The 10,497-nt window shown below is 41.9% G+C and overlaps 3 protein-coding genes across 5 annotated transcripts; all 3 read left to right on the plus strand.

Moving 5' to 3' along the window:
* The first annotated feature begins 1,927 nt into the window (after window positions 1-1,927).
* Window positions 1,928-8,717, plus strand: LOC139421076 (dynein axonemal assembly factor 19). 3 transcript variants are annotated; one of them, XM_071171595.1, is made up of 4 exons: window positions 1,928-2,261; window positions 7,331-7,477; window positions 7,671-7,809; window positions 8,175-8,717. In XM_071171595.1, exons 1-4 carry the CDS (start codon window positions 2,155-2,157, stop codon window positions 8,715-8,717), a joined length of 936 nt encoding a protein of 311 aa, XP_071027696.1. In that variant the 5' UTR covers window positions 1,928-2,154. The 3 variants fall into 3 exon arrangements, with proteins under 3 accessions (XP_071027696.1, XP_071027697.1, XP_071027699.1); XM_071171596.1 differs by lacking the exon at window positions 1,928-2,261 and adding an exon at window positions 2,344-2,449; XM_071171598.1 differs by lacking the exon at window positions 1,928-2,261 and adding an exon at window positions 7,117-7,125.
* Window positions 2,914-4,561, plus strand: LOC139421783 (uncharacterized). The gene is given in 8 exon segments (XM_071172903.1): window positions 2,914-2,929; window positions 3,101-3,272; window positions 3,347-3,369; window positions 3,455-3,694; window positions 3,697-3,715; window positions 3,819-3,943; window positions 4,057-4,125; window positions 4,260-4,561. Coding segments are annotated over 8 exon segments (966 nt in total).
* A 327-nt stretch (window positions 8,718-9,044) lies between the features above and the next one.
* Window positions 9,045-10,434, plus strand: LOC139421075 (Ig-like V-type domain-containing protein FAM187A). Its single transcript, XM_071171594.1, has one exon. It carries the CDS (start codon window positions 9,045-9,047, stop codon window positions 10,338-10,340), a length of 1,296 nt encoding a protein of 431 aa, XP_071027695.1. The 3' UTR covers window positions 10,341-10,434.
* The last annotated feature ends 63 nt before the right edge of the window (window positions 10,435-10,497 follow it).

Here is a 10,497-nt window from a genome sequence, read left to right on the forward strand (position 1 = left end):
CATGTCTCAATTGTCTCAAGGCTTAAAAATTCTTTAACCTGTCTCCTCCCCTTCATCTACACTCATTGAAGTGGATTTAACAAGTGACATCAATAAGGGATCATAGCTTAACATTGTATTCACCTGGTCAGTCTATGTCATGGAAAGAGCAGGCATTCTTAATGTTTTGTATACTCAAATGTGTTTTTTTTGTATGTGGATTGTAAAAGACTAATTTGAAACAGTTTTAGATTTGCTAAAAGCTCTTTATTTTTATCTTATGATTTGATCTTTCCAAATGGAACAGACTGATATTTGCACGTCCTGTCATTTTGTACTGTGGTTTGAATAGAAATGCTTTCAAAACTATTTTAAAACTATGCTTTTAAACTAGTATGTGATTTGTTTACATTAATTTTCTGATGTATTACACTGTATGAGCCCAAGTTGAGCGATGGATGTAAATGTGCCAATAGAAAGTACAGTATGTTTGATCCCAGTGGCCTAATTCTGAGGAATGGATCAGAGATCGACTGATGAAGTGGTTCACACAGTAGTGTTCCAAGGCACTACTGCCACTCCTGAACCAAGAAGAAAGGAACATGGAGAAGTTTCAATCACAGAGAATTGTGAGGTCAGGGTAATTTCAAAACGTTCAATGTACATGTATTGTAAACTACAGGTCTAATGGTTTGGTCATTGTCTGATTGCTTTGTTTGTGTGTATTCTGTAAAATAATATGATCAGTCTAGAAAATAGAGAGTAGGACTATAATTTCAGAACTCTCTCCTAACTATCAATGGCATACACCAAATTAATTTGGGACTGGGAGCACTGTGCTTGGCTGTTAACTGTATACATGTCTTTGTTAGTATGTGACATAGTGAAAGTAGGCATTCCCACATGAAAAAAATACTATAGCATATATACTGTTATAAATACTACGGTATTCACTCAAGTGTTTGAGGACTTTACTGTAGTATTCACTGTAGTATTTACAGTTAACTATCATATAAATATCGTAGTAAATAGTATTTACTGTAGTGTTTTGCAGGCATAACTGTAGTATTTACTATAGTGTTTTTGTTTTATTCTCTTTTACAAAGAAGCAGAGGCTTTCTCCTTCAGGAAAACTCCTGGAGCACTACTACATTTTCCATAACCTATTGGTATCTGAATGGATAGTAACCTGTAGGGGCAAAATATATGGTCTATATTTGGCATTTAGGTTTCTCATTTTTTCATTGGCACAAATTGCGATATGGGGGAAGGGAATAGATATTTGCAAATTAAATACTGTAGCATTTACTGTAGTTCAAAAAGTGTAGTGTTTTTGCATACATTACTGTAGTATTTTACAGTATACTACAACATTCTATAGTAAGTTCTACACATGATCAAGGGATACTACCGTGTGTAGTATAGTATACTACAGTTTGCTATAATTATAGTGCAAGTACTGTAGTATTATTTAGTAAGTATGTACTGTAGTAATTTATAGTAAACTGTGATGATGTTTTTTAATGTGGGTTGCTTAAAAAAAAGTGAAGTGTGAGCCTACAAAGCTCCCTAAAGGACAGCTATTAACAGCTGGTACGTCGTGTGGGAATTGGGGGCCAATTGCCTGAGTGCAGTTTAATGCTGTTCTGTTGTCTCTGTTTGTAGTTATTTGTATAGCGTCTCTGATGCTTTTTTCTATGTGTATACTCAACCATGATGGTTCTATTCATTATTGTTTTTTTCTGGTGTCTACTTCTGTACCTCATTTATATTAAAGTATTTTTACATGCTGTATGTTCTTTCTACACTATCATTTATAACACTACAGGTCCCCTGTACACAAAATCGATGTACAGGGGACCTTTATTTTGAAGGCTCAATATACATACATTTCACCGGAAATGATTCCCCAGTCAGAGGTTAAATTACCTCTAAATGTAAACAAACGAGCTGTCGTAAAATTATCTGAGAGTTTATGAATGAAAAGAAAACTGACATTGTTTTGGTGTCATCTGTGCTGTGTGGAAAGTGACCGCGCAGAGGTGACCACACACACTTTGGAGGCAGGATCAAGTTAGCTAACAACTTGTAGCCAGCCGGAGTTAGCTAACGGCAGCTCGTTTTATTTGTATTTTGTTTAACCTTTATTTAACTAGGCAAGTCAGTTAAGAATAAATGTGTATTTACAATGACGGCCTACCCCGGCCAAACACGGACGACGCTGGGCCAATTGTGCGCCGCCCATGGGATACCCAATCACGGCCGGATGTGATACAGCCTAGGTAACGTCATAACTCTGTTAGGGTGGGTATAATTTGGAACGTTCCAACAGGAAATCTGTTCTAAAAAAGTACAAGGTTGCCAACAAACAACGCATACAAAGTAGCACGATCAACTCACCACGTAGCTTATTCTCAATGTTTGTCTATGGGCTACCAGAGTGAGGACAGACATTTTCGGAATAAACGTGGTGAGTGAAAGATTGAATGATATAGCCCTCTCCCTACCCGGTGTCTTATTCGGCCGCTATACAACTCTGTATGCGGTGTTTGTTGACAACCTTGTTATTTACGAAGTTTTTTGAACAGATTCTTGTTGGAACGTTCCACAAATTATACCAACCCATTCTGTTAACATTGTTTTTGTTACATCTAGGCCTATCTCCCTATTGTAAAAATATAAGAATACACTGTACAAAATAATGTATTCACAGAATTGTTAAAGCTACTGTAGCGTAATAGCTACAGCTAAAGTTAACTAGCTAACTAACTAGTAGACCTTGAATGTCGCGCGACAACAGCAACAAGTTCCCTCTGCCGCCTTTTTTTTTTTTTTACCAATGTTTAGTGACTAGTTTCAATATACTTTACTTTCGTAACTCACCAAAGTAAAGTTGTTGCTATAGTGCAGGCAAACCTTTCTCTGAATGCCTCAATGACTGTATATGAAGGTATGCATAGTAGACGACTGGCTCTGGTCCGTGCGCATGCGTTGGATGTACTCGCAGCTTGTAGTGCATGTGCGTGGACCAGAGTTTGATAACTTACTTGGCTAATCATTTGTAAGACTCTCTAGCCTGAGAACTATGACCACACATTGGGCTCATACTAACCACTGGGAGAAACACATTTCAGATCTTTCCTGAAGTTGAAACTGTGCTCTGAGGAAGAGGTCCACAAGTGGTTGAAAGACTTCCAGAGAACATCAGATTTGACTTGGAGAAAAAGATCCACTTCAGCCAGAAGTACCAACAACACATGTTGTGGTGCAATAATGTACTTCATCCCGAAGAGGTTGATTCATTCGCAACGAAGAGAATCAAGGTTTGTAATATAAGTGCAACACAATTTACCCACACTATCATAAGACAAGTCAAAACAAAGTTATTAAGTAGGCCTAATAGTTATGAAGTTCCTGTTTTCAGAAAGTAGCTTGGAATTCTCTTATTTTAATCCCATTCATTGTACGTCTGCAGATCTCCATATGAAAGGAGGTTGCCTCTTTCATGGGCGTTTACGGAATGGCGACAACCACAGTCTGACAAGTGCTGAGGTGCTGAAGAGGAGAAATGTGTCAGCGGACACCATTGAGAAATTGACAAAGCTATTTGATATAGGCCACTCTCTTTCATCAGCTCTAAACATGATCAAATAGGAGTTGCAAGTGGAGTATGGAGACAACCATGTGCATGCCTCTGTGGACCCCTCCATTTGCCCCAGCTTCAATTCTGCTACAAGTCAGTTGCTTGACACACTTGATCTGCTGATTCATACAGTGTATTTAAATGTTATTACCAGAAATCATTTGCTTTAGGTGTGTTCCTCATTTGTCCATTACAGATTATACCACAAGCTTTTCAAAGAAGCATGGGTTGCATCGTATGTAGAGAACAAGATTGACGATTCTCACAAGAATCTGGATAACTGCAATGAAGAAGAATGTTCACCAGAATGTTATGTTTTCGGTATGTTCCTCAATAACTGAAGAAATCTACAATTACGCAACATTATCCCTGACAGGCAATATAGAAGACTAACAATCTGGTTGTCTGATGGTTGTAATTCTCTCCTACAATAGACTGTGGCAACGTGTCTGAGGACACTGTTGAAATCGAGTGTGCTCCCGTTTCTGATGTAAACGGCTCAGGTATATCTACAATATCACCACAATATATCTGATACCAAGTGAAGGGCTTCAATTGAAGACTGTATACCTATAACTCATTTGGTAATCTGAATGATGGTTGTAATTCAAATACTATGGTTGTAATGCTCTCCAAGGTACATCTGGAAAACCAGCTGAGGGTGCGACGTTAAAGGATGACTGGATGGAGATCTTTGAAGACCTCAAAAAGAAGATGAGGGAGGATCTTGTGAGTTTCAGGCCTAAAGTAGCATCCTTTGTTTCCAGCTTCAAGAAGATGAAAACAGACAGTGAACTCATAGCCGCTCTATCAAACTTTGGCAAAACCAACCCTGGACCAACAGCAACGTTTCGCCAGGGACACGCACGCCCCGCAAAGAGCTCCATAGGAGAGCGTGGACATTGCACATGCTGCTGGAAGAGGAAGGCACCCCATTGAATGTCTCAGTGTGTGGAATAACACATGGACATTGGGAGTACTACACAAAAATAGCAAGTCAACATCTGTGGCCCCATGTGCCCATCATCCACCTGCTCACCATCTGTGACCTTCAGTGCACTAGCGCTCTGCCCTCAAACACCCCCCATCTGCCTACCACCTTTATGTCAACTCCGCCTTGTACAAAACCAGTGGCTATTTCAATGCATTGTGGCCTCTACAACACTAGAACCAGTGGCTATTTCAGTATTGCATTCTTGCCTTTTGGTTTTACGTTCATTCAATGCAAGACATTTCTGCAATTTCATATGTTTTGGAAATTGATTCCATGTTGATGGACCATCAGACTTTAAAAAGCTGTTCTTCCAACCCAGTTGTAGATCTACAGGCCTACTATCACTGAACCAAAACAGTAGTTGTCATGACTTTGCCGAGTCTTAAATATAAAATGCTTATTTATATTTTTTTATAGACCGGTGTACACTACCATTCAAAAGTTTGGGTTCATTTAGAAATGTCCTTGTTTTTGAAAGAAAAGCCCCATTAAAATAACATCAAATTGATCAGAAATGCAGTGTAGACATTGTTATGTTATAAATGACTTTTATTGTTGATTTTTTTTTTTTTAATAGAATATCTACATAGGCGTACAGGCCCATTATCAGCAACCATCACTCCTGTGTTCCAATGGCATGTTGTTTTAGCTAATCCAAGTTTATCATTTTAAAAGGTTAATTGATTATTGCGTCTTCCCGAAACATGACCCGCCAAACCGCACTTCTTAACACACACCCGCCAGCCACACCACTGTATTGGAGGAAACACTGTTCAACTGACTACCGGGTCAGCCTGCAGGCACCAGGCCTGCCACAAGGAATCGCTAGAGTGCAATGAGCTTAGTAAAGCCCCCCCCCGGCCAAACCCTCCCCTAATCCGATCACGGCCGGGTTGTGATACAGCCTGGGATCAAACCCGGGTCTGTAGTGACGCCTCTAGCACGGCAATGCAGTGCCTTAGACTGCGGCGCAACTCGGTATATATATGTGTGTGTGTGTGTGTGTGTGTATGGTATGTCGACATTAGGACTTGGTTAGTAAATATAAAAATGTAGCATTACAGTAAATGTGTACAGAAAATAAGTTGGCACACCCTGATGTCCTCTACATTAGACATTTATAAACAAGCTCTTATTTAATGTGAAGAAATTATAACACTTTTTGAAAACACCCCAAGCTATTCCTGAGATACTTCCTTAGTAAAAACTATTTTAATTTCAAACTCACAAAAATTGTAATTACACACACAACTTCGTTTTACCATAAAATGTGGTAATTGTGATTAGCAGCCAATTTGAAGAACCAGTAAGAGAAAGTTAGCAAATTCACACGCCGAAACACGTGATATCATTGAAAAGCCCTGAAACTCTCAAATGTGCAACAGGACTGAACAATTTTTTTATTTTTTAAGTATGAGGTCAATGATACGGACCAAGAAATAATGTTCATTGGTGTGGACAAAAATGAGTTGCTGGGTCTCAGTAAATGAGACATATCGTGGGGAACTTTTATTTTGAAGTTGTGTTACACATGGGCTTTTAAGGCTCGTGCAATCCAGTATCCTTGGAAGGTCCCTACCTTAAAACACAGATATAACAAACATATTTGCTATCTTTGCTAAAAACCCTAACCTTAAACCCAAATCCTTACCTCATTTTCAAATTCAATGGTGTTGGGACGTCCCAACTAGCCTAAATAGTACCTTCCTTACCCAAGTTGTCATGGTGACGACGTGTGTTTGAGGAAGGAGACACGGACTTGCAGCAAGAGCATCAGGCTATAGCACAAACAACATACCAACAACAACGTCCAGATATTAAGATTGTTCATCAAAATAATACTAGCTAGCTAACCTAAAGCTCAGGTAAGTTCACCACCGCGCTATCAATGAAATAAAATGTAGTCTCTGAAGGTTTCTATCTGGCAACATAGTTGGAGTTAATTCTCCAAGCAGTTCTGAGACGTATAGCCAGCCTGAAGACACGACGTGGAATTTGATAGAATTCTACGTCGGGCATAAACGTGTTTGGATCAGAAACATTTCCTCTCAAGACCTCTTCATGCCAGAATGTTAAATAAAATAGTATTTAACTGTGTGCTTGGTCCTTTTGCAGGTAGGGATGTAAGACATTCACAGGAATGTGTAATAACTTTTCAAAGCCCTGGACAATTAGTGCATTCAAGTTTCTATCACCTGAAGCATGTGCACAATATGAAAATACATGCGTTCATACTTGCCAAGCTCGTGCATGTGTTTAACCACTAAGCAATCACTGTTTGATTCAACCATTGTTTCCACTCCATTTAAATAAAATGACATTCAACCAATGTGAAGAAGATGGTGAATTGACTTGATATCTGTGCCCAGTGGGTGCAAGGTCCTATGCATGCGTCCGGGGATAGAAATCTGAAGTCACTACTGCATTGAAAAGTTGATTTAATCATTATTTCCTGTGGATATTGTCTCACATTCCTACCTGCAAAAAGACTGCACGGACAACCAGTAAAGTAAGTTCAAATATAATTGTATTCAACATTCTGGCTTGTAGAGCTTGTGATAGGACATTTTTCAAACAAAGATATGACATTAATCTCAGACTGAACCAGAGGTACAGTATCACAGTCTGATTGTCAGGCAATTCTGAGTACATGGTCTGTGTCACAGAACTAAAAAGAGATTCCATTGGTTCACTGGTCATGTCTTGTCTCACAGGATGGATGACTCTCCTGAGGTTTTAAACTTCTCAGCGCTGGAGCGGGAGTTGCAGTCTGCTGTTGAAGCAGACAAGAAATATCAAAGAGAAAATGATGCAAAGTTTCGTGCTCTACACCAGAAGGTCGGAACGTATGAGGAGTTTAGGTGAGATGGCTAGATTGATTCTCTTTTTAATGTAATATCCTACACACGGTTGTTTCACAAATGAATAGACAACATATGTACTATGTTTTTTCATCATAAATGATGTCCCATTAGAATTGAAATGTTGTCTTGAAACAATGAAGTCCAGACAGCAGACAGTGTTATGGTTTGTTTTGACCATCAATCCTCTCAGGGACATAGTCCTGGCATCCAACCTGAAACCACTGGACAGGAAGGATAAAGCTGGAGCTCCTCGCAAACAGCCATGGAATGCTCTCGCCTCCACTGACAAAGGGCAGAACCAGACTAGCTGTGATGAAATAGGCCTAAAGGTTAGACTTTTGCCACCACACACCAACACAAACATCTCTCCATTCTAATAGCAGGATTATGTGAGTGGTACTGCGCCACTTTGTGGACTGGCTGCACCACTATGTCATTTTATTATATTTGAAATGTAATTTAAGGCCAAGCACCACACCATATTAGGTTGTTTTTTTTCTCTAGATTGCTGTTAAAAATCATGGGGATAACCCTGTATATGGAGTCCAAGTTTTATATTAGACAGGATATATTCATAGTATAGGGCAGGGATGTTACCACACAGGCATGCAAAGCATATTAATGCAATCTGATGAACAAACAATCTCATTAAATTAGTAATTGACACACAATGTCTCCTATATGTTATTTTAAGCCTCAGTTGTCTGAGTTCCAGCCCAGGACAGCATCAGAGTTCAGCCGGGACTGGCGCAGGTTCGGCAGTGAAAACACAGAGGATAAATACAGCCTCCTGCTCTCCCTAGGTGGAGAAGGCCTTCGGAACATCTTCAGGGCTGAGGTGGGGTTCGGACTACTGGGGGAATTTCTTGTGTTCCTTTCCAGTGGTCTCCAGCCTGGGGATGAGGCCATGGTGATAGGGATCCTGGAGGGGCTGTCCAAAACCCCCAGGTTTGGCCTCAATGTGTGCCTCCTGAGCCGGGCTGAGAGAGAGGCATGTGGAGATCTGTTTCAGAACCTGAGGAAAGCATCAGCAGCAGGGAATAGCAGTGTCAAAGGATCCAAAGGGGATGTCATTGTCCATGGAAGTAATGTGGAAGAGATTAAAGAGACACAAGATGCTGAGCCAGAGACTCTGTTTCCAAGACAGACCAGCGAGGCTGCCGGAAGAAGCAGTGATACTGAAACTTTAAATGGTATAATGCAGTTGTATGGGGTTCAAACGGTCTCTCCTCAGTAAGAAACATTACACAAACCCATATTGGACTTATTGTTTTCAGAAATAACAATGACTGTTACTATACATTGTAGAGCTTTATGTGGTTGCAAAAACTTCAATATCGTTTGTTTGTTCTTTATTCTGAAATGTATAATATGTATAAGTTATATGAAGGACAATGTTCAGTACCATGCAATGCAGTGTCAAAGTGAAATGACAATAGCTACCATGGTAACCAGATAATCTCTTTGTGGATCTCTGAACATTCTAGAATACGTAATGGCCCTTTCATAGCATATCTAGATAGGCTAAGGATAACTTGAAGATGACAACGATGGGGCTAGCGACATGATGATCCCTTTAAAACACATGTCCCTGTTGCTACTCCTCCTCCAGACCCTCTCTTTCTCCCTACTGTCTACCTATGAGGCCCCTGAAGACAAGGAGGACATTTTTGCCAGTAGGGCCTGTCCTGCCTTCCTTGTGTTTGACAATGCTGCCTATTTGGTTGACATGACCGTAGAGCTGCCCTGTCACTGTAAGCCTGAGGAGGTCCACTCTGTGGTGTGGTACTACCAGAAAAAGCTGGGCAGCCCGGACACCAGGGCCCTCACTGACTTCCAGGGCACCTCTGTGGTGGACTCATCCAAAGTGGGCCGGGGAGGGGACCTCCGGAGTAGGTTCTCCATCCGCCTCTTCAGCCTGCTCATCTTTAGGGCCCAGGAGGAAGACTCTGGCCACTACCTCTGTGGGACGACCAAGGGGGACTTCTTCTATGGTTATGACGTGGACGTCCAAGAGGCTCACAGGGTGTCCTTTCCGTGGAGTCGTGCCCAGAGACGGGGGAGAGCAGCAGCAGTGGCGGCGAGGGCAGCTTCGAGATCCAACCAGGATCTTCCACTCTACCAGGTGTTCACCAGCTTCTGGCCGTGGTCTGTGTGCGACCGCTGTGGCGTGCGGGGTGAGCAGACCCGCGTAGGACTCTGCTACGTGAAGAGCGACTACCTCCACGTGCGCTACAGGTGGACATCTCAGACGGTGGCCTCTTGCGGCTCCTCCGCTGTACCCCAACGGTTTGGCCTCACCCAGACCAACCACCAGGGGGCAGAGCTGGGGGTGCGGAGCTGCCAGGTCCCCTGCCCCCCCAAGTCCATCGCCCAGCCAGAACACCAGGCCCTGCTGGAGTTCCCTGGCTACAACGAGCCAGCAGCTAATGGGGTCCCTGTCTACTACCACAACCACCCAGTGGACACCCCACTCATCCTCTCCTGCCCTGGAGCCAAACCTCAGCATGCGGTAGCCTGGGACCAAGGCTCTAGGCCTCTGTATCGCTCCCAGTACATGGAGGGTCTGAACGTGACCTTCCGTCTGTTCATAGACACAGGCCACCACCTGCACTTCAGCCCAGCAACACAGGACGACAGAGGGTCCTACTACTGCTGGATCCAGGGGAAGAGGGCTGCTGAGATCAGGCTGGGGGTTTACTACCGTCTGGGCCGCAAGCGTCTGCTCTCTGACCCTGAGTCGCTCTATGCCCTGAGGATTATTCTCCTCTGCTACGGGGGGATGACTGGGGTATTTGTTTTGATAGTGCTGTTGAAGTATACTTGGCGCACAGTAAGACCAAAAGTAGCCAAATACTAGAAATCTGCTTGCCACTTGATGAGATTTCTTTGAGTTATTTTGAACAAATCATTTTGTGAAATGTATGATTGTCTTTACGTCCAATTTGTCTAAATCTTAGCTAAAGAAATAAAGTGTGTTAATAAAGTGTGCTCATGATGTAGGAATGTGTGTCAAA

This window comes from Oncorhynchus clarkii, chromosome 12 (assembly GCF_045791955.1).
Source record: "Oncorhynchus clarkii lewisi isolate Uvic-CL-2024 chromosome 12, UVic_Ocla_1.0, whole genome shotgun sequence".
In the NCBI taxonomy this organism is placed as follows: Eukaryota; Metazoa; Chordata; class Actinopteri; order Salmoniformes; family Salmonidae; genus Oncorhynchus; species Oncorhynchus clarkii.

Coding starts and splice junctions, on each gene's coding strand:
- LOC139421076 (XM_071171595.1), top strand. CDS start 2,155: ATGTGTATTTACAATGACGGCCTACCCCGGCCAAACACGGACGACGCT. Junction 7,478..7,670: donor GGAACGTATGAGGAGTTTAG/GTGAGATGGCTA, acceptor CAATCCTCTCAG/GGACATAGTCCTGGCATCCA. Junction 7,810..8,174: donor GTGATGAAATAGGCCTAAAG/GTTAGACTTTTG, acceptor TGTTATTTTAAG/CCTCAGTTGTCTGAGTTCCA.
- LOC139421075 (XM_071171594.1), top strand. CDS start 9,045: ATGATGATCCCTTTAAAACACATGTCCCTGTTGCTACTCCTCCTCCAG.